Source organism: Camelus dromedarius, chromosome 25, assembly GCF_036321535.1.
Source record: "Camelus dromedarius isolate mCamDro1 chromosome 25, mCamDro1.pat, whole genome shotgun sequence".
Taxonomy (NCBI): domain Eukaryota; kingdom Metazoa; phylum Chordata; class Mammalia; order Artiodactyla; family Camelidae; genus Camelus; species Camelus dromedarius.
Window position 1 is genome coordinate 21,812,858 of NC_087460.1, and position 22,874 is coordinate 21,835,731.

Consider the following 22,874-nt stretch of genomic DNA (forward strand, 5'->3'; position numbering starts at 1 on the left):
ACACTAGACAGCCAGGAGCTGGAATTCCTCTGTGCCCTGATTGTTATCCTTCCTTCACACTATTTACTCTCACAAGTTCAGTCTCTCTGTCTCTCTCTCATTCACTTGTAACTTTCTCTCCTGCTCTGGTTTCATTTGATTCCCACCCTCCTCCCAATCCCCAGATGAGTGAAATTAATTTCTGTGTGTCAGTTTCAAATTCCCGGGAAAGATGCTCTGTCCCCTCTGGATTGGTTGTCCAACCCATCAGTTGCAGTCAGAGGAGTGAGTCCCTCTGTGACCAGAGGAGGGGCTCTGCCCAGCCCCCCAGCCACCACTGTGGGAGCACATAGCTCTCCGAGGAGGAGGTACTGGCTGTGAGTTGGTGTCACTAAGTGTGAATTTATCTCTCCTCTTGCCCCACCTTCATCTTCCTAAACAAAGATGAAAATTAAACACTGCCGAGATTTGTGTCATGGAACACTCAGGGTGGGGGCTAAGAGGGCTGGATTCCCTGCTGAGTGTAAGGGGCTACAGTGACTCCCCAACGAGAGCCTGTAAAGGAAACAGCACCGGCCCCACCGGACACTTAGGGTGCTGAGTCTGCGTGACATTGAGCCAGGCTTCTGACCACAGTTCAGGGGTCTGGTCCGACCGGTTAGTCTTTGAAACCAACCAGCTTTGGATTCCTCAATCCCTCCCTGAGGTTTTACCTGAACCACGATCTTCTGTATCTCTGAAGACAGATGATGAGGACCCTTCACGTAAGGCATTTGCACAGCCCTGTGCGGGAATTTGTGCTGCACGGTCTGCCCGGCGAGCTGACCGAAGTTCGTATTTTACTGATCTTAGAAATAGTCTGGTTTCCTGATGCACTGTTTCACTGAACAAGCAACAGAAGCCACCTCTGGCTGATAAAAGCAAAAAAGGGACTTAATGAAAAGATACTGGGAGGGTGCATGGAGTGGCCCAGACCAGAGCCGACCCGGGGACCGTAGGAGATGTTGGGGAGCCCCAGGCACCAGGCTGCGCAGGGTGATACCGGGCCCCCTGCTGCCCCAGCAGGGACCCCCCCTCCTCCTGACACTCCACCTCACTGCAGGTTCATGTCCCGGCAGGGCCAGGTCACACTGAAGCCACCAGCACACACCTCAATGGGGGAGTTGGCCCCGTCTCAGCTGAGGGCGTGCCTGGTGTGGGGAGACGCCCAGTTAGAGGAAGGCTGTTCCCCTACTATTCCGAGTTAACGCGCAAGTCAGTGCCCATCACTCAGGAGAGCCGGGCTGGAAGGACCTCATTGTGGTGACTAGGCCGTCTGAGTTCACGTATTACTTTTTAGGTTGGAAGGCCCAAGAGGGAGAAAAAGTGGAGGTTCTAGTCCTTATTTTATATTTCCCATGTACCAGGTGCGGTAAGCAAGCCACTTCAGACAAGGCCCATAACAACCACATTAATAGGCCACGGAGAAAGTCATGCAGTCAGGCCTCTGCAGCCCCGAAACCCGTGTCCTCATCAGTTCCATAGTTACCAGTGGAAGTTGTAGGGATTTATGGGACTGTGTGCTCCTGTGGGGGCTGGGATGTGTGTGTTTAAATCCACATCTTCAGAAACTCGGCTAGAACAACAGCCACTGATTGTCTGCATGGAGGCAGAGGAGGGGAGGCTTCCAGCCTCTGGTCCAGCTCGTGTGGAGCTCAGAAGTTGCTCCTTCTGTCCTGAAAACAACACCAGAGCTGAGGGAGCTGCAAACCCACTGCTCTTCTTAGATCCACAAGAAAACTGAGGTGGAAAGCTGCTCCCAACACAGAGAGGCAGGCTTGGAGAGTCACAGCTCCCAGGGCAGAACCCACTTTTGTAAGAACCCCTGGGGCAGGCAGATTTAACAGGTCCCTGAGGCCAGCTGGAGGCTCAGCGTGGGGAAGTCCGAGTGTGACAACTCCAGGGGGCCAGTCAGAGGGGCCCCCTGCTCTTTTTCATGCATTTTACCTCCAGGACCGTATCCTGTTCTCAGAGTGAAGATCATAGGAAAACTCCTCATGGTTCCTGCCAGGAAAGGAAAAAATAGCTCTATTGAAATACACCCAGAACATTCTCTTCCATTGTGGGGGGTTGTGTTTTGTTTTGTTTTTTTTTTTTTTGAGAAATTATTTTACCAGAGCCTAACCTACCTGGGGGAAGGGAAATACCTTCTGTGTCACCCAAATTGGGGTGGGGGAAAGAGACAAACTTGTGGAGGTCACAGCTCAGGGCACAGGTTCAATGAGAATTAATCACAGGACTACAGATGCCCTGCTCTGTCCCGCTCCCCCAACACCTTACCTCCATGTCATTAGGGCCCCTGTGTAATAACAGGAATAAAATTAAAAGAAGTAAATGTCTCAGGAGTGTCTAGGGAAAACCCTAAGACAGCGGGGAGATGAAAACAAGGACACACGGGTGGCTTTAGCCTCTCGCACGAATAGCTGTAGCAAACTACACACAGCCCAGCCCCAGTAGATAAACAGAAAACCTCACAGAAGAAACTATTTATTTTGGTTCTCTTACCCAGTGCATTCCATGGTGCATCCTCGCCTAGAATTGAGTGGAAGCAAGTCCATCTCAGAAGGGACATACCTGAAGAGAAATGGCTTTCCAGACTCTGAAGGGCAGAGAAAGCACCAGCCTGGGTTAGAGAAAGGTGAGGGGTGGGGTAGGGGGTGGGCTGCCTTCTTCCCCAAATAAGGAACCTTCCTGAGGCCAGCACAGTGGGAGGGAGGGCCATAGGGTGGAAGCAGCCAGACTTCTTCCTGAGAAGTGATAGGATGCCTCCAAGGGACCATTCAGGTGCCCAAACTGTGTCCTGATGGTGGGAGCCAGTCGGTCTGCCTCAGAGCCCAGGACTGAGGTGGGCGCACAGCAGGCCGGTCTTACTTGGTCAGATCCATTTCACTTCTCCGAAGCCCTGTGTAAAACATGAAGCGTGGACGACCTGGTGAGCACAGCTCTGCCCTCAAGACCGGTTTCAACTCCTCTCTTCCCAGAGAACAGCATCTCTGAGCCCGTCCTGGGTGACCTCACAGAGATCACCCTAGTGGCCCAGGCTAGTGACCGGGAACATGTACCTTCCTGCAGCCAACCCCAGACGTCCACTGATGCATCATATACTGGCAAAGATGTGAGTTCCTGTGCATTGGTCTAACAGCAGAGACTGCCACAGGCCCAAGAGGTGGTGTGTGGGACAAGCAGGGGTGCAGGAGTGTACGCAGTGCAAAGGTGTAAGTGGTGGCAGGGGTGCAGGGGCTGTGGAGGGTGCAGGCAGTTCAGGGGATGCGGGGTTGCAGACAGTGCAGAAGTGCAGAGAGTGGCAGGGGTGCAGAGGTACAGGGAGTGTAGGGGTGCAGGAAGGTGCTCAGGCACGTGGCCAGGATCAGAAGGCAAGTGCACATCCTCGCAGTCAGCCTGACCCCCGGAGATTAGTGCAATGGTCTGGGGCGGCGGAGGGGGCGGCGGCGGCGGCGGCGGCGGTGGGTGGGAGGCTGCCCGGGCAAGCCGGTAGATTTCTTCTCTTCCCTGCAGCCTGGCCTGGGAGGGCGTTGGCCGCCGGAGATTCGCCAGATGTTGGACTCCAGGTAAGCTTGCTCCTGGGTGGTGGGGCGGTTAGGTCAGGGGGCGGTGGCAGCGTCAGGGGGGCGGAGCGGGGCTGCCCCTGGCGAACTGATGGAATAGTTGCCTTCTCCCGGCTGCCAGGCCTGGGAGCGGCCTCTGCTGCCCCAGGTCGCCGCACACACCTGTCCCACTCAGCTTTCTGAGTGGGGAGTGGAGGCGGTGTCGTTAAGGTGCAGGGCCCACGGGATTAGGGGGGCTGCCACGCGGAAGCCGGTCAATTCGCTCCGCTCTCCCCCGCGGCGGAGCCAGGGGCGGCTTCTGCTGCCGTAGAGGCGGGACGCCGGTCTCCAGGTGAGCTTGGTCCTGGGAGGCGGCGGCGGCAGCGGCGGCGGCTGGAGTTTGGGGTCCGTTCCAAGCAGCTGCTCGATTTCTTCTCTCCCCCGCGGCCTGGCCTGGGGGCGACCTCTGCCGCAGGAGATTTGCCTGAGGTCCGACTCCAGGTGAGCTTGCTCCTGGGAGATGGGTGCGGTGCAGTCAGGGGGCTGGGAAGGTGGTGGCTGCGGGGATAGGGAGGCTGCCCCGGGGGAGCTTGAGGATTAGCTCCCATGTCTGTGCCTCGTGGCCTGCAGGCGGCCTCTGCTGCGCCAGGTCCCGGGACAACCCTTTCCCACTTTGCCTGCTGGGGGCGGGAGGCAGGGTAGTCAGGGTGCACGGGTGGCGGGGGTCGGGGGCCTGCAGCGGGGGAGCGGGCCCATTTGCTCCCATCTTCCCCGCGGCTTGTCCTGGGGGCAGTGTCTCTTGCCCTGGGTTAAGAGACACGTGTATCCTAGTCGGCCTGGCCCCGGGAGGCGGGCGTGTTACTTTGGGGGTGGTGGCAGCAGCGGCAGGTTTTCCCATGGAGCCAGTCCATTTGCTCCCATTTCTCCCCATGGTTTGCCCTGGGGGCGGTCCCTGTTGTCCCTAGTTCGCCGGACGTCCATCTCCAGGTCAGCCTGCTCCCTAGAGGCGGCCACCGTGAGGTCAGGGGGCAGGAGCGGTGGCTGCTGCGGGGGTAGGGGGCTGCCTTGGGGAGCTGGTGGATTGGCTCCCGTCTCCCCGATGACCTGGTGTGGGAGTGGCCTCTCCTGCCTCAGATCACCAGACACACCTGTCCCATTTAGCCTGCTGGGGGAGGGGCGCCCTGGGCGGTGCCTTTAAGGTGTGGGGGAGGCGAAGGCAGGGGTAGAGGACCTGCAGCGCGGAGCCTGTCAATTTGCTCTCCTCTTCCCCACGGCCAAACCTGGGGGCGTACTCTGCTGCCCAAGAAGCCGGATGCCCGTCTTCAGGTCAGCTTGCTCCTGGGAGGCGGGCGCGATGCTGTCGAGGGGCAGAGGCAGCTGCGACGGCCGGCTGCCCCGCCTAATGGGGCCACTTCTCCTCTCCCCTGACCTGGCCTGGGGACGGCCTCTCCCGCCCAAGATTAGCCTGAAGCCCCACACCCGGTCAGGTTCCTCCTGGGAGGTGGGCGCGGTGACATCAGGGGTTGGAGAGGAGAGGGGTCTGCCCCTGGCGGGCTGCAGGATAAGCTCCCATCCCTCTGGAGGCCTGACGTGGGGGTGGCCTCTGCTGCCCCTCATTCCCGGGTCACCCTTCTCCAGGACATATTGCCCCGGGGGTGCTGAAGGTTGCGGGGGCGGCGGGTTGTTGGCGGGGGTATGGAGCTTGCCGCTTGGGAACTGGTGGTTTAGATCCCATTTCCCCGCAGCTTGGCCTGGGGGCAGCCTCTGTTGCCCCAGGTCGCAAAGCACTGTTTCCCTGACAGCTTAACCACCGGAAGTGGGCAGGATGTGCTGAGGGGGCGGAGGCAGCCGCCATGGCAGCGACGGAGGGGGCTGTCCCTGGCCAGCTGGTCAATTTGTTCCCATCTCAACATTTGCTGCCCCAGTTTCGCAGGACGCCCTTCTCCAGTTTATCCTTCTCCTGGGAGGTGGGCTCAGTGCATGCAGCCCAAGGTCTGGGCTCTCCCCTGGGGAGGGGCAGAACTCTCTTCTTCTCCTTTGTCTTTATTCTTCAGCGAAGTGGTTACTGGCCCCAATTCTTAATTCTGAGAAAGTGTAGCCTGTGTTACGGAGGAGCTGCTGGACAGTGAGGTTTCTGGGTGGGTTTTCACATCAGCTGATGCCCCAGGCAGGCAGGAAATCTATTACTTAGAGCTTCTTAGTCTGGAGTTGGGGGATGGCCCCGCCATCCTCACCATGCTTTTTAAAAATGTGTTACTCCCCTCTTTTTCCTAGGTGACATTTTAGGTTATTGGGTCCCAGATTGCTGGCACACTCATCCTTGTTCTCAAACATCTTTTAAACTTGGGTGAAGTGATAAGTTGGGGAAGAAGATGATTTACTGAAAGGTAAGAATACTTAAATTTGCATTAAAGCTACATTCTGTCAATCTTTCTCAAATGATTTTTCTCTGATTCTAAATCCATGACCTAGTGAATATTGTACTCCTGTGTAAATCATTGATCTTCACATCACATTTGTTGAGTGGTCAACGAGATTTGTTAATTAGATTATTCCTGAAAGGAAAAGCTCAGGCTTTTGAGAATTCCTTGTCTGATGTCACCCAGGCAGTCACAGTGGAAGACAGAGCTGATATAAAAATCCCTCACCTGCCTGAACTGCAAAGCTTCTGGGATTACTGATCCCTGAAATGCAGGTGACTCTTGATGATAATCTGGGGGATGGTTTACATGATCAGATTCTTCCAGTCCTGTAAATGGGTTCTGTGGCCCCAGCCCCGGGAGAGCTGGTCATAAGGGCCTTATCGTGAGGGGTGGGATGGGAAGGCAAGGTCTAAGAGCTGGCATCACTGTGATTCCACACTCGCTAAACACAGACCCCAGAGCCTAATTGTTGTCAGGTTCTGTTCTGGATTTGAGAGTGTGTTCAGACATGATTCTTGCCCTTCAGGAGTCACTGCCTGGGTGGAAGTAACCTTTACATAAATCGGGGGAGGATGACAATTAAGTAGATGGGCTGTTATGATTCTCAGTGTGCCCAGGCTCGCTCTTCCAGGCACTCGTGGGACTAACGAGAGTCATGTTATTCACTCATACACTGATTTATTACCCTTGAATTGATCATTTGTCCCACAGTAAGTGAAACAAGCGATGAGGAACCTGAGTTTTGTCCCCTTTCCTAGCACTGATTGTGTCTGTCAGTCAGGCGCCCTGCGTATGCATTGTGAAATGGTGGTATTTCTTGCCCAATGGGACTGCACTGTCAGTTCTGAGAATCAGGGGAGACACGTGGGTAGGACAGCACACTGACACACATGGCACCCCCCCACCCTGTGAGACAGCATTGTCGATGCTCAGGTGACCCGATGTAGACCGCGGTGCTAAACCTGAGCATGTTTAGTGATCTTGGTGGCTATGAAAATACAGACTGCAGGTCCCTACTTCTGGAGACTCTGAGGGTGTGCACCCCAGAATCCTGCATTTTAAGAAGCACTTTAACTAATTCTGATGAAGATGATCTGAGTGTCCCACTGAGAAACACTGCTGTGCGATGCACCAGTATTGAGGATTCTCAGGGAGCGATGTCTTTTCAGGATGGTCCAAGGGCCCTCACGAGACTTTTGCCTTGGGTGTAATTGTATGTGTTCGAAAGTGATGTCTCTCACTTCCAGTGCTTGTCAGCATGCTCTGTGCAGGGATTTGCTCTCAGTAGATATCAAAAACTATGAGTCTTCAGGTCACCGAGCTAGAGTGTGAGCGATCTTTTATTTTGGTTTTCTTTATTGCAATGCAGAGTCTCCCGAGAAGAGATTCAGACTGAACAGCTTTGTGTCAGACTTTGGAAGACTGCTGGTGCCCAAGGGGTTCTCTGGCAGCACAATGACGAATCTAGGTCCCTCTTTCACTGCTACGTCAATGAAGTGGACCGCTTGGACAAGGCCAAAGCTGGTATCCGAACCATAGCCCTTGACAGTGATGTTCGGCTCCAGGAAGCCATCAGATGCAGCAGGTGGCCAGAGGAGGAGCCGAACGGGCTCATGAAATGTGACACCCCCAGCTTCATCAACACGGACCAGAACTCTTCCTTTGGGGAAATGATCTGATTTTGGAACCACCGATTGTTCTAGAAAATAAGCCAGTTGCCCAGACCTCACACAAAGACTTGAATTGGAAATGTGCTTTGTCAAGTGTTTTTCTGAAGATATGAAGTCTGTCTTTTTATGGCAGGAATTCCCCTTTCACAAAATTGTAAGTGTTTGTGTCTGAGAGAGAGAAATGGAGACAGACAGAAAGAAGGAGACAGAAGAGAGCCCCTCAGAAGAGAGCTAGTTAAGGTGAGTTTTTGTGCCTTAGTAAACATTTGGGGTTTTGGGGGGAACAAAGTATTTACACTGTCTCATTCTCCTCGTTGGAAACCTTGGTCCCGTCCTCAGCGTCAGCGGCCTTGAACGGGGGTTGCCATGGTGCGTTTCATCTGGCGCTGCCACTTCCATGCTCTGCCTTTAGCACGTTGCTTTGCCTCCCAGGGCTGCCACCCTTTAAACTGTAAGGTGCAGAATCTGGAGTAGATGATCCATCCCAGCTCTGCTGTTTTGCAAATTTCTGATTTCGTATTCGGATGAGGCTGAGATACACCCAGAGCAGTATAAACCAGGCCCTACCTCCTGTCTCTTGCTGGGGCATCCCTCAGGTCTGTGCCTTCTACTCAAGCCTTTACTGAGCCCAGCTTTTGTCAGGAGCCCAAGTGCCTACGGGATGGCAGGAGGCCTGCCTCTCGTGGTCACGGTGGCCGACATTTCTATTGGTTGTGCTGAAAAAGCTCTTCTGAGATCCTCCGGCCACCCTTGCTCCAACCTGAGGACAGCCCTACCGTTCCTTTCCTAGGAGGAGGATCAATCCGTGGTGCATTTTATGACAATCCTGTCCCCAGGAATGCACGGAAGGTTATCAGCTGAGTGAGGGGAAGTGCCTCTGTGTCTCTGTGTCCCTGCATCTCGGTCTGCTCACAGTGCCCTGCCACCGGCTACTGAACAAGAAAAGTGCTATACACCATGCTGTGTGTTTTGCAGATGTGTAGGTGATGGTCTTGTGGCTCATGTGTGGGCTTTGTGCTGGGATGGTGAAGGGCTTATAAATACCTCATCAACATGTATTCGAGGTGGCCTGGTGCCACACAGACTTGATTCATGAAGGCATCAAGCCTGTACACTGGTTTGGAACCAACTTGGTTTTGATCAATCACACTGCATGCATGACTCACTGCTGATCTCTGGGTGGTTTTTTCATTTTAGATTTATTCACCCAGTGTCTTGCTTAAGCTGAAAAATACATTTATTTCACTAGAATATTCTCAGATTCTTTGTTTTCACACATCCAGTTGTTTAATTCCTTTAAAAATCATTTTGTGTTTATAATGCCTCCTAATTTCTATCATCTCTAGGTTCCCAGTGGCCTGAGCCATGCACCAGATTTGATGTAGGAACTGTCCCACCAAAAGAAATCCCTTTGCCATAATATCTTTTGAGGAAAATATTATTCTTTAAGGCTCTAACAGTAAATCATAGAACAAAGCATGGAACATTTATTGTAGTTAATACATGTTCATGCAAAAAGAAATGATATTTTCATTAAACAATGTTGATTTTAAAAACTTTTTCTAATGTGAATATTAGTATTCATAATTTAAGTAACCAAATAATACCACAGTTATTTATTATGAAGATTGAAAACTATTTACACTGTCTCTCAATTAGAGGTAGCTTTATTGGAAGACTGAAGGGTATTTAAAAGGTGGAAAACTACCCATGATGACACCATCATTTTTATTAACTAAATATCAAAAACTGTGCAGGGTTAAGATTTAACCCTCTGCAAGCTGGCAAGTTAGCATGAGGTAGTTTGTGGATGCTGCCAGAAGACAGGAGACTCCCCCAGGATCAGAGACAAAGAACTTCCTGCCAGCACAGCAGGCAGCTTGGGGTTCATGTTCATGTTGGTTCCTGAGTTTCTTTCCTTTTGCTGTTGTAACAAAGGACCACAGACTCAGTGGCTTAAAGCAATACACATTCATCGTCTCACTGTTCTATTGTGCAGAAATGCAAAGTCATTGTCAGTGAGCTAAAACCAACGTGTGGCCAAGGCTACGTTCCACACCGAGGCTCTAGGGAGGGATTTGTCTTCCTACCTTTCCCAGCTTGCGGAGGTGTTCACACTACTTGGCCCAGGGCCCTGTGTCACTGTGACCTCTGCTGCCACTTTACATCTCTGTCTCTGACTATATAGATATAAAGGAAGAGTCTTCTACATCTGGTATGGACCCTTTTTCCTAAATGGACATTGTATCTCTATTTATGTGCAGATTAAAACCCCTTCCCTCCAGGGTGTGGTGTCATCAGCTCAGAAGATTACCACTCTGGGCTTTAAGTGTCCTCTTTGTATTGTCACCTGGGAACTTCTCTTTCCATAGTTAGCTCTGTGTTACATTTGTTGTTGTATTTTACCCGGCATTACTGAAAGTTTTACTTAAAAGGGATCTTAATTAGCTCTGTTTACCTGTTTCCAGAGCTGAAAGCTTTAGTTCTAGAGTATCTGTTTGATTTCTCTTAAAAATACATTCCAGTATATTTCTCTGGTGAAAGTCTTTACCCTGTTATCTATTCTCCCATAATTTCCTTATTTTCTTGAATATATTAAAAGTATTTTATAGCCTTTATTGGTAACTCTGATGCCTACATCACCTGGGGGTTTGCATCCTTTGTCTAATGTTTCTTATTCTCATATTATCCGTTATATAGTCTTGACATGTTGCATGTCTTGAAATTCTTTATTACATGGCAGACATTGCAAATGAAAACTCCATATGTTATTTTCCGTGAGAGGTTTTCTACCTTCCTGTTAGGCAAACAGGGTGAGGGGCTGATCATGTCACTCCAATCAGGCGCTGAGGTGGATCAGGACTGAAGTGCCTTTTTTCTTAAAACAGCTTTGAGGTATACTTGACAAAGTAATTTTCACACGTATAAAGTTTACAGCTAATACGTTTTGACATAAGTATATCCCCAAGAAACCATGACCACATTCAAGAGAGTGAACATACCCATCACCCACAAAGCTTCTCTCCTGCCATTTGTTGTCCCTCCCTCCCTCCCCACCTCTTCCCCTGGAAACCATTGATCTGCTTTCCATCACAACATATTGGTCTGCATTTTCAAGATCCTTGTATGAATGGATTAATGCAGTATCTACTCTATGTTGTCTGGCTTTTTTCATTCAGTGTAATTATTTTGAGAGTCATCTGTGTTGCTGTATTAATAGCTTATTTGTCTTATAGCACAGTATTGTTTTGTGCTGAGTTTTTACTGAATAGTTTGTTGTGAGCAGTGTTTGGATAGACCATCATTTGTTTCTCCATTTACTTCTTGATGGATACATGGGTTATTTACAACTTGAGCTATTATAAATAAAATTGCAGTGAATATTTGGTTACAAGTCTTTATATGGACATATGCTTTTCTTATCTAAAGCACCAGATGAGGAATATCTGGGTTATATGGTATATAGTTATTTACCTTTTTTTAAAGAAACTGTTAAAGACTTTTCCAAAATGGTTGTACTATTGTAAATTCCTTGTGGTGTGTATCAGCTCTGGTTGCTTTACTTACTTGCCAGCACTTTGTAAGGTCGGTCTTTCTAATCGTATTCATTCTTGTATGTATGTGTACTAGTATCTCACTGTGGTTTTTAAAAGCATTTCTCTAATGACTAATGGCATCTTTAATCAGCATCTTTTCATATGCTTATTATCCATCTGGATATCTTTACTGAAGTGTGTTTTCTGGCCTCATTCATTCATTCAGGTGTTTGCATTATTATTGAGTTTTGAGACCTCTTTATTCTGGATCAGACACAAAGAGAGACCTTTATCAGATATATGATCTGCAGATAGCTTCTGTCTATGGCTTGTCTTTTCATTTGCTTAGCAGTGTTTAGGACAGCTTTGAATAGTCTTCATTTTGATAAAGTTCACTCTATCAGTTTCTTTTTAAAATAGATTATACTTTTGGTGTCATAGCAAAGAAATATTTGCAAAACCCAAGGTCATAAAGTTTAAGCCTATGCTTTTTCTCCTAGCTGTTTTATAGTTTTAGATTTCCTACTAAGATCTATGATCCATTGTGAGTTAATTTTTGTATATTTTGTGAGGTGTGGATCAAAGTTCATTTTTTTTTTTTTTTGCATATCACTATCTAATTCTTCCAGCACTAATTGTTGAAAAGATCCTTTCTCCACTGCATCCTTTTTGAGAATCAATTGTCTATATAAGTGTTGGTTTAGTTCTGAACATTCTATTCTGCTCCATTATTCTATTTTCCTGTTTTACACCAACACCATACTTTCTGATTACTGTAGTTTAAAAAAAAAAAAAGGCTGAAAATCAGATAGTGCAAGTCTTCCAACTTTGTTTTTCTTGTTCAAAATTGTTTTGGATATTTGGGATTCTTTGAATTTTTATATGAATTTTAGAATCAGTTTTAAAATTCCTTACATCCTGTTCTGCCAAAATTCCACCCATGTCTTTGGCCATCTCCAAAGCCACATTTTCTGAAGAAGTCTCTCTAGATTCCAGGTGAAAGGAATTTCTGTTTCATCTGTGCTCCAATCTCATTTGATAATATTTGATTACATTTATTCATATTTGTCTGGATGTACTTGTGTGATCTTTCCTGCCATATAGTAAATCTCTCAAGATTTGGAATCTTGACTTAGTTCCCTCTGTCTGCTGAGAAAACTAGTTCTATGCTTTGCAGGAGAGCGCCCTGCAGTAAGAGGTATCTGCAAGACACATCTAGCTCATTGCTTGCATATCGTCAAGGAATCCTGCAGATTTAGACTTGTTTATTGATTGTTGTCTCCAAGACGGCTCAGCCTTTTTTATTTCTATTGCTACTGCTGCAGTTTCAAAGGACAATGGGCTAATTATTTTCCAAATATCAAAACATACTGTAATTCAGTTGTGACGCAAATTATGTGCTGCTGTTTCTTAACAACCTGCTTAGTGTTCACAGGTACCTTCACTCATGGAACTTTTGGGAGAATGTCATATCCTCAGAGATAGCAATGCTGTCTTTGGAGACCTGAGCAGTAGTATCTGAACTCACTCCTGCTGTTTTTCCAGTGCCCCCTCTAGCCCTCCTCCAGCCCTCCATGGGGGGGCCTGCAGTTCTGCCCTCGAAAATCTTGTTGCTTCTCAGGAAGAATTCCCTATGAAACATATTCATGTCCTTCTTGTGGGGACATTCAGTCCAGAGACCTGACAGCAGGGGAAAATGTTTAGACTGCTTTTGGTAGAACGTAAATTCTTCCATACTTTTAGAAGCAAATCCAATGAGGAAACTGCGTTGGCATCTAACAAATCAGCATAAATGTCTGATGAGGAAGATCAGCTTCCTCATCCCACTCAGGCGTCATGTTGATGTGACGCTCACCTTGGCTAACATTTTCTCCTGTGAGCAACGTGAAGTTCAAGACGTTATGAATGGCTTTTGTTTTTCTTCCTTAGTCTTTCCACATTCACTGTGTCTGGTGAGATTATATGAATCCTGCTTATTTTCAGCCCAGCACTAAGCTTTTTAAAAGGATCACGTGTTTAAAAGGCTAGTGGACAATTTGTTAGAAGATCGAATCCTTAGACTTTGGTCCTAGAGTTGAAACTTGGTTACTGGTGAATGAGAATTCCCGTTAAAATTTTAAATTCAGTGATATAAAGTTTTAAAAATAGTTAAATATTAGTCAATTTCATTAAACACTATAGCAGTTATTTACTTTTAAGCCTGTCTCTGGGGCAATTTTGCAATAATTCCCTCCCTTTATTGATTCCCTCTTTATCAGAATCCTTGAGAGGTCCCTGTCATCATTGTCAGTATCATCATCATCATCACCATCATCATGGAACTGATTCCTCTGGGAGATTCTAGGAAAATAAAGAGCTGGACGGGGTTATGTGCAGGTCAGTGTGTGCATATACAGTAAGAACAGTTGTCAGACATTAGATTCAAGATACCCATTGCATTTAGAGAAGAATGTGGTCATGAAATCCTGATGTGCTGAATAAAGGAAGCGATGGGAACAGGGTAGTCAATGGAAAGGAGGAGGAAGTGAGTGAAGCGGGGAGCATAGATCCTTGATTAGGTGATCAGCACATTGGTGAGAATGAGGGGAGTGTGATGGCAGAATCATGTCCCTCCCTGGCCACAGGGTAGCCACCTGTGACATGTTACTGTACATGGCAAAATGCATGACAGATATTTTAGGACAAAAATCTTAGAGGATTTCTGTCTTCTAAATTGTCTATCAGTTAGCATTTTAAACCCATGATACATTATTAAAGATTAGTGCAGGGGACAAATAAAAAGGATTCATATAATCCACCAGACATATTGAATGTAGAAAGGCTAAGGAAGAAAACAAAAAGTCATTCATAAGTGCCTTGAACCATAAAATGCTTATGAGAGGAAATGTTACACAAGGTGAGTGTCACAGCCACATCCATAATACCTGAATGGGATGGGACAAGGGGATCCTGAGATGAGACAATAGGGTGAGTAGCCTGGATTGTCCAGGTGGGCCAAATGTATTCACAGGGTTCCTTAAAATGGAGGACATTTCCCAGCTGAGTTTAAAATCAGAGGGAGGTGTAGCCATAGAGCAATGTTCAGAAAGGCTGCTGACCATGAAAATGGAGGAAGTCGTGGGGCACAAGCTAAGGAAGGTGGGTGACCTGTGGAAACTGGAAAAAAAAAAAAAAAACAACAACAAGGAAACATTCTCTTCTAGACCCTCTAGAAGGAAGGAACCCTGCTGCTACCTTGAATTTAGCCCAATGAGAAATGTGTTGGATCTCTGACCTCCACAGTCATAAGCTGATAAATCTGTGCTGGTTTAAGCTCTTAAGCTTATGGAAATTTCTTACATTGGTAAAAGGAAAATAACATAGTGAGCCATAGTGTAATGGATTAAAGGTATAGGATGGGGTGTGGAGAGGATTCTGACATTTACCCCTAAAAAACAACCAGGTGAAGTGGGAAGGTGTTTTAAGGAAGACCTACCTGGCAGGGCTGTTAAGCAGACTGGAGCGAGGGGAGCATTGGAGTTAGAGGAATCAATTAAATCTCTACCAGAAAAATAAGGAATAAAATGTAACAGGGCTTCAGTGATAGTGGATGTAGGAATGGAAATGGGCAGAGAGATATAAATATTACTTTGATATTAGCTACAGGTTTGATGACTGCATGTTGGGGAGAGTTAGCCGATGTGTGGACTGAATGTTTGCATCCCCTCAAAATCCATATGTCGAAACCCCATCTCCCAGGGTGATGGTATTGGGAGGCGGGGCCTTTGGGAGGTGATTAGTAGGATAAAATGAGGTCATGAGAGTAGAGCCCTCATGAATGGGATTAGTGTTCTTATACAAGCCCCCAGAGTGCTTGCTTCTCTCTGCCCTCTGGGATATGAAGATATTGGGAAGACAGCCATCTTCGAGCTGGCAATCCTCTCAAGGATACATTGACATTGAAAGTCTCAGCCTCCAAACCATAAGGAATATGCTGGTTGTTTAAGCCCCCCGACCCACGGTAATTTGTTACAGCATCCCAGACTGACGAAGACAGTGGAGAATGCCTCTGAGTTTGGCACTGATTGCCTGGAGAATGCTGAAACCCAGGGAAGTGGGCAGCACAGACGTTTACTCATTTAATTTTGCCAACACAGTAGGAGATAGAGTCTACATATTCCTCGCTACTTAAAAGGTAAGGAAAAAGAGGCACAAATAATAACAACGACAACAAAAACAACAACAATTTGTCCAAGATTCACACAGAACCCCCTGGAGGCAGAGTGAGAATTTATACTCAGGCAGGCTGGCCCCAGAGCCCCTGCTCATAACTAATAAGTCAGATCACCTTGCTTATGTGGATCAGTTTTTTTCAAATGTGATATGAGGGTACTGTGTCCAGTAACTTATAATTTCAAAATACTTCACTGTAACGGAATCATTAGTCACAGGCGTTACAAACCACAGAAACCTACACATACAAAAATAACTCGTTAGTTCATGTTAACCAATAACGTTTTTAAATATTATACCTGCTGGGCCTTTGCAATAAAATGTCTTTTTATAATTCTGTCTGGCTACAGAATAACTTCATAATCCTGCATGTTGCTGGTGGCTCCCATGTTGGACAGCACGGGCCTAGAGATTTTAAATTACTTGCCCAGACTCGCCCAGGAAGCTCGTGGTGGGATCCGAGCTATAGTCTGGGACTTTTCCTTCCTATCCAACAAGTCCCTCATGGAAGTTTAGAAGCTTCTCCTTTGGTGCTCAGCTGTCTATCCGTACTTATAACATCTTGTCAGGTGTTCCAGCCTGCTCCTGAACATCAGCCAGAACCCACTTCTTCTCTATTTTGTCCAGGTAATACCTTCTAGCAACTTCCATTGCCTTCTTGGCATCAGTTCTTACCTGGAAGGGTAGTGGCTAGAGGTGGAAATGTGTCCACATGACAGATTGTTCATAAACATAGCAGGAGAGGTCAAGAGAATAAAACGTCAGGAAGATGAGTAGAAGCAGGTCTTTTAAGATACCAAGTGAGTACTTTCGATGTCTGTTTGTGTTTCCGAGTCCAGGCTTGTTCTGCTCGTGCATTACAGGCCAATAAATCAGGAGACCAGGTTTTGGGGCAAGAAATAGCGACTTTAATTTGGAAAGCCAGCTGAGAAATGGTAGAATAATGTCCTGGGGAACCATCACCCCAAGTCAGATTTCAGGCTCTTATATTAAAAATGGGAAGTGGGAATGCTTGGTTGTTGCAAACTTGGTGTATGAATTCTTTGTTGTTAGAATCCTTTGTTCTTGCAGCTCTTCACCTGGGTCACATCCGTGTAAACCTCCGACAAACAAATGTTATTTTCTATTCTGTAACTTGTTATCTTTATGTGAATAGAAAAGTGTTAATATCCTTCAAAGTCAGAGCCTTGAGAATAGGGTCTCCTGTATATTTCAGGCTCTAGGCAACATTGTTTTACAAAAGGTGCAGAACCAACAAGACTAAGCCTAGGAAACAGGGCACAGGGTTAAAGTCAAAGGAACAGATCTAATATGGAGTCAGATTTTTTCTTTCCTATTTCAGTAGTGCCACGGAGAAGGCAGTTTCGGCAGCTTTTTGTAGGGTCCTGGAGGCTTTCTCTCTCAGCCTCTGTGTGCCTCTGTTGAAAACCCTTCATAGCTATCTGGCCTGCTGGAAAACCACTCCGCCTGTTTTGCCCTGAAGATGTGTTCTGTTTATAACTGATCTCTACTTCTTGGAAAACAACTCAATAAAAACTCAGTTGGTTTTCCACCAGCCATGGGCAGGGGTGAGGAATAGCACTTTATTATTTTATAAAAAAAAATAAAAGAAGTCTTAAAACAGCACTGGGGACATAGGAGAGAGTCAATAAATGCTTCCTGGCTTAGATCAAAAGTGATGGCTCAGTGATTCCATGGCTGCTGTGTTTGCTGAGCTTGCTACTCCTTTGCTCCATTACACATTTTTTTAACTGAAAAAGAAATACGTGCATGTGGTTAAAAAAATTCAAACAGAGCAGAAAAATACATAAGTGAAAGAAGTTTTCCCTCATCCTCTCTTCTTTCAGCCCTCCCTGGAGATGCCACTGTTTACAATCCTTTGTGTGTTTTCCAGATATGCTATGCACATTCCGACCTATGTATGTAAATTCCTTTAAAGTATTACTTATTTTTAACTTAAAGGGATTTAAATCCTCAAGTGTCTTCTGCCCTGGTAATAGAAAAGAACAAATCTGACTCCATATTAGATCTGTTCCTTTGACTTTAACCCTGTGCTCTGTCTCCTAGGCTTCATCTTGCTTGTAAAACAATGTTGCCTAGAGCCTAAAATATACAGGAGAGCCTATTTTGAAGGCTCTGACCTTTAAGGATATTTAACACTTTTCCATTCATATAAAGATAACAAGTTACTTAATAGAAAATAACGTTTGTTTTGTTGGAGGTTTACAGGGATCTGACCCAGGCAGATAGCTGCAAGAACAAAGGATTCTAACAACAAAGAATTCCTACATCAAGAAGATTGCAAAAACCAAGCTCGTAGGAAAGAAGCCTGAATTCTGACTTGGGGAGATGGTTTTCCAGGACATTAATTTGCCATCTAGGTCTACAGAAAGTTGCTATTCCATGCCCCAACACCTGGTCTCCCAACTTACTGGCCTGTCCTGCACTAAGGAGAATGAATTTGGACTCAGTAACACTCCAATCTTCCTAGCAAGCTGGGCACTGAAATTGCGGGCAGCTATCCCACACCCAGGGACATACTGTGTGCCCTTGATTGTTCCCCGAGGGTGGGGTGTGGTTTACCCAGGAGGGATGGGGACTATGCACCAACACTCAGGCAGTATGCTCCTTCTGGGATCTGACCTTGTACCTCCCGCTCCCCGCCAGCACAACACCTGGGACAGTGGAAGTAAGGCAGAGATCTTGCCTGCCTGTGTCCCAGCGTGTAAAAGGGGATTATGTACTCTTTCCAAGGTAGTTCTGAGCGACAACACCTGCGGGTGCTTGGTTCCCAGAGCAAAAGGAAACCCAGCTCCGCTTGGAGCAACGGGTGTGATCCCCGTAGGGGTCCTGCAGAGGCCTTGGGTGGAGGGCTGGTCCAGGGATGTAAAATATGAGCTTCGGGCCTTGAAGGGTTACAGAAGTGTGCAGAGGCAGGACTGCTGCCTCCTTCAGGATGCCCCCAGAGTTAAAACTATTTCTCTCCATCTCTGCTACTCTCCACCCACCAGATCCCTGCCTTCTCTCTGCTCCTCCTGTCCATGTCTCTCCCTCCACTTTTCCCCTTCTCCCCCCCTCCTCCCATCTTCTCCGTCCCTCGCTTCCCCACCTTCTCTCGCAGAACCCAGATAGGATCGCTGGCCCTCCTGCGCATGCGCAGTCAGTGCCAGCTGGAACGAGGGTTGGAAGCTCCAGCTCCGAGCCTGGGATCGGCCCCAAAGGCTGCTCAGCTCTTTCGCCCGGTAGGACTTTTGCTTCTGCCCCGGCGCCCCAGCCACAGCTCTCCAGGGCCAGGTGTGCAACTGCCGCCTCTCGCCCCAGCCGGGCTCCCCTCAGTCCGCGGCTGGCGTCCCCTTCCCCTCTCCCGCCTGCGAGTCCTCTCCTCCCGAGCTTCCTCTCCTCGGCCGCTGGCCCGTCCCCGCCCCTGGGAGGGCTGTGTCCCTGGCGGGCGGGGTCTGCAGACCCGGACGGGGGCGGGCGGCTGGGGCTGGGGCTGGCCTCCGAGCGGGGCTACAGCCGGCGTCCCCCCCCTTACCCTGCCCCACGACCCCGATGCTGCCCTCCTCTCCCTTTCCCGCTCCCTGGGGACCAGCTCAGTGGCGTCTGCGATGCTCCCCGGGCTGAGAGCCTCCGGCTGTGAACCCCTGCTTCTCCTGGTGGAGTCGGGAAAAGGGAGCGTCAGTGCTGAGCGAGCTTCCGTCTCCTCCCTCAGTGTTTCTGCCCCAGGTAAGTACCTTGAACACTTTCACGTGTTATGATGGCGGTGCTTGATGATGTCACTGTTTTTATAGTGAGAGGGATTACAGTGTTGAAAGCAAGGCTTGGTTCAGTTAAAAATGAGCTGAAGGCATGAGGCTGTGACATCCTCCATCCTTCCCTCTCCCAGGGTGAAACGTGTGACCGTCGATCTTAAAAAGATAGTTACAGTCCCTAACTAGCCCAGCCCAGCTAGGGTGTGTTAACAGGAACAGCACCACCAGAGGCGTTGGAGACTCAGGGACATTGCAGTCCTAAAGAGCTCCTGGCAAAATTTGGTTTGTTTTGGGTTTTTTTGTTCTTCTTAAATTGTGGGGCAGACTAGTTGTATAGAGGGAAAAATAATTGTCAAGAAATATTTTTTCATTTAACATCTTTATTGTGATATTGTTCACACACCATGAAGTCCACCCACTTAAATGCTACAATTCAGCAGCTTTAGCATATTCACATTGGTGCAACCATTAATATTCCAGAACGTTTTCATCACTTCAGAAAGACCAGTGGAAATGAGTGATCTATCCACCCCTTCCCAGTGCTGGTTCTAAAGAATTTTCTTCGCTGTTCCTGACCATAAATTATTTTGTTACCCGTAAAATATCTGCTAGGAAATCTAAACAGAATTGTATTGAATCTGTCTATCAAAGCAAGAAGAATTAACGTCTTTATGGCATAAATTTCTTCTACCCATGAATATATCTCGGACCCTATACTTTCATATTTCCAGAGCATGGCCCATGGGAATTCCTCATTAATTGTTGGGTTTGTGAATGATGAGATTCTATACATCGTTAGTTGCAACTGAAGCCTTTCACAGAAGAGAAAAGTAAACTCACTAAAGCCAAGTGACTCTCTGATGGTCAGAAAGAGTGACAGCCAGTGCTGGAGTGATCCAGTGGACTTGGTGTTTCTAACCAGAATAATCCAGCACCTACAGCTAAGGAGATCAGAGTATTCTTTTATTTTTTCTAAATGGCGTTGCTTTTATTTTTACTTATTTTTTAAAATTATTTTTTATTGAAGTGTAGTCAATTTAGAATGTTAGTTTCAGATGTACAGCAGAGATTCAGTTATAAACATTTGCATATGTATCTACATATGTTTTAGATTGTTTTTAGTACAACTCATTACAAGAAATTGAATATAGTTCCCTGTGCTATATAGTAGGTCCTTGTCATTTATTTTATATTTATTAATGTGTATCTGTTAATCCCCCTTTTCCTGCCTGCTAACCACAGTTTGCTTTCTATGTCCATGAGTCTATTTCTAGCAGCACCGTTTTTGCTAGTAATATATGCTGGTTGGCTGCTTTCAGTTTCAGTAATTCCACCTTATCTGTGGGCACTTTCCTTCTGGTGGGCCTGTGTGTGGTTTGCACACGTGATATAAGAGTTGTGTATTTGGGACAACTCCAGGCCTCGTGTAGTGCCTGGTACAGAGTGCCCACTGAGCTGATGCTTGAAATGGGAAAAAAAACATAGTAAATGTTGGAATTTCCACTATGGTTGAGACTTCCAGGTTTCTATAACCTGTTTAGCCCACCTTAATATTGGCTGTACCCATACTGGGTAATTTGGTGGAACTTCATGGTATGGTGGTTTAGAGACGGGGCCTTGTATGCTTCTTCTCTTTCCGTTTTCTAAGACTCATTCCCCTGGGCCTTCCAGATCCTCCCACAGAAGTGCCCAAGGCTGGCTTGGTGCTGCGCTGAGGCAATATTTGTTAATAAGGCCTTTTTCTCATCTCTTCTGAACCTCCGTTTCCTTCTCGGTACAATGAAGACTTAGACTAGAAAAGTGCTTTTCAGTTTCTTTTAAGCCATGTTTCCTTTGAGAAACAGAAAATACAAATCTCTCCTCCCATTCAACATATAAATTTTGACACATCCTCCAAGGAGTGACATAGCTCTTTGTGGAAAATTGAAGTGATTATGATTCCAGGTGGCACAGAAAAGACTCTTCAGACTTTTATTGCAGGGAGAGGGCAGGAAAGGGGCAGTATATCCCACTTTCTAGTGTGAGCACTGGAACAGGGGCTTGGGTTTAAATACAGTGTCCGACGTGTCCTCTCTCTAATTTTTTTTTTTTTTTGCCTCTCTCTAATCTTGCACAATGTGATAAACCTTCTCCCTCAGTTTCTTAATGCGTCAAGTTGGGGTGATAATAATTTAAGTCTTTTGTGAAACATTATACACGTAAGACATTTGTTTCTCGGTAGAAACAAAACCTGCGAGGGAATCAGAGATTTCTTTAAAAAAAAAAAAATCTTGTCCACAGCACTCTGTCTGTGTCTATTTTGAAGTTCCTTGAGGGTGAGGGTTGCGTCTAAAGTCCATCGTGGGATAGGTGGCCCATGGGTCTGTGTGCCGCAGATTGCCCCCTCCTCCCCAGTCCTCTTCCTCTCAGTCCAGGATGAAGTTTCCTAGTAGATTTACACAGAGATCTTGTGGAAATGGCTTTTCATTTTATTGTTTCATGAAGAAGGGCTGCCATCATGATCTCTGTAGTCAGGTTTTGGTGACCTGAAGGCTGTGCAATTACGTTTTTTTATTTAATAAAAAGAAAAAAATTACAAGTACAAAATTAGACCTATGGTGGTGGCAGAGGGTCTTGAAAGTGGGGACCATTAGCTTTGTTAGCTTCAGGTGCAGGGGCCTCTGGCCATGAGGACACATCATCGTGCTCTGAAGTTGGAGGGACCAGTGGGCTCCGTGGGAATGTTTACTGAGTGTTTCTCATGGGCTGGGCATTGACCTATTTGTACTGTGTGTCCCTTATTTGAGACAGTGAGCTCATTTTACCTCAATAGCCTCTTTAATAAATTAGACTTTTTATTTTGAGATATAATGTAGATTCCCATGTAGTTGTAAGAGATAATATGGAGAGGGCCTACGGACTGTTTGCCCAAATTTCTTTAAAGGTTCCATCTTGCAGAGTTGGGATACAATTCAGTAATGACTCACTAAACCTTTGAGGTTTGCGTTATTGCCCTCATTTCTGTTCATGATTAAACTGGGGTTAAGAGGAGCACACAGGCCTGCCCGGGTCACCCATGGTTAGTGTAGAGCCGGGTGAAACGTGGGCTTGGGATTTCCTGGCAGTACCATCATGATGCTCTGTGGCAGGGAGCAGCATTCACTTTGCTTGTTTATTCCTTCATTCAACAAGCATTTATTGAGTAAACTCTGTGTGTCAGATGCTATCATAGGTTTATCTGATTCTTCAGCAGTATGGAGAATCCGGTAATGTTTCCTTCTTTTTTTAATCTGAGAAAATTAGCTCTGAGAGGTTATAAACCCGCCAAAGGAAATATAGCTCATAAATGAGGGATAGTAAATTTGTACCATTCCTCCTTCTTATGCAGGTGGTACCCTAGGCATTTTACATTTGTAAACTTCCATAATCCAGATATATTCTTGTAAGGCAAGAATTTTTTTTTAATTGAAGTATACTCATGTTTACAATGTTTTGTCAATTGCAAGGTGTTTTTTTTTTCTTGAATTTGGAATTCAAAAAATATTTTTTGAGGGGGGTAAATAGGTTTATTTATTTGTTCCATTTTTTTAAATTGAGGTACTGAGGATTCAACCCAGGACCTCATACATGCTAAGCATGTGCTCTACCACTGAACTGTACCCTCCTCCCCAAAGCAAGTTTTCTTATCAAGTATTCTGCAGCTTAGGAGTTCAAATAAATTGGAGTTGAAATCCAGGTC

The 22,874-nt window shown here is 46.6% G+C and overlaps 1 protein-coding gene across 15 annotated transcripts in view; it reads left to right on the plus strand.

Moving 5' to 3' along the window:
* LOC135319331 (uncharacterized) overlaps positions 1-22,874 on the plus strand; it is a 49,932-nt gene that overhangs the window by 6,100 nt on the left and 20,958 nt on the right. For 2 of the 15 annotated variants that reach the window (XM_064479185.1, XM_064479186.1), the window contains 4 exons: positions 2,528-2,656; positions 3,000-3,133; positions 3,535-3,587; positions 3,874-4,050. In XM_064479185.1, coding sequence (XP_064335255.1) covers positions 2,528-2,656; positions 3,000-3,133; positions 3,535-3,587; positions 3,874-3,919 — 362 coding nt within the window. In that variant the 3' untranslated portion in view covers positions 3,920-4,050. Of the gene's footprint in view, positions 1-1,812; positions 2,657-2,999; positions 3,134-3,534; positions 3,588-3,869; positions 4,272-4,868; positions 5,531-5,837; positions 5,951-7,355; positions 7,897-8,446; positions 9,197-13,450; positions 13,569-15,206; positions 16,032-18,415; positions 19,506-22,874 lie in introns of those variants that run through there. The other 13 variants (XR_010377854.1, XR_010377850.1, XM_064479182.1 and 10 more) reach the window with 13 other exon arrangements.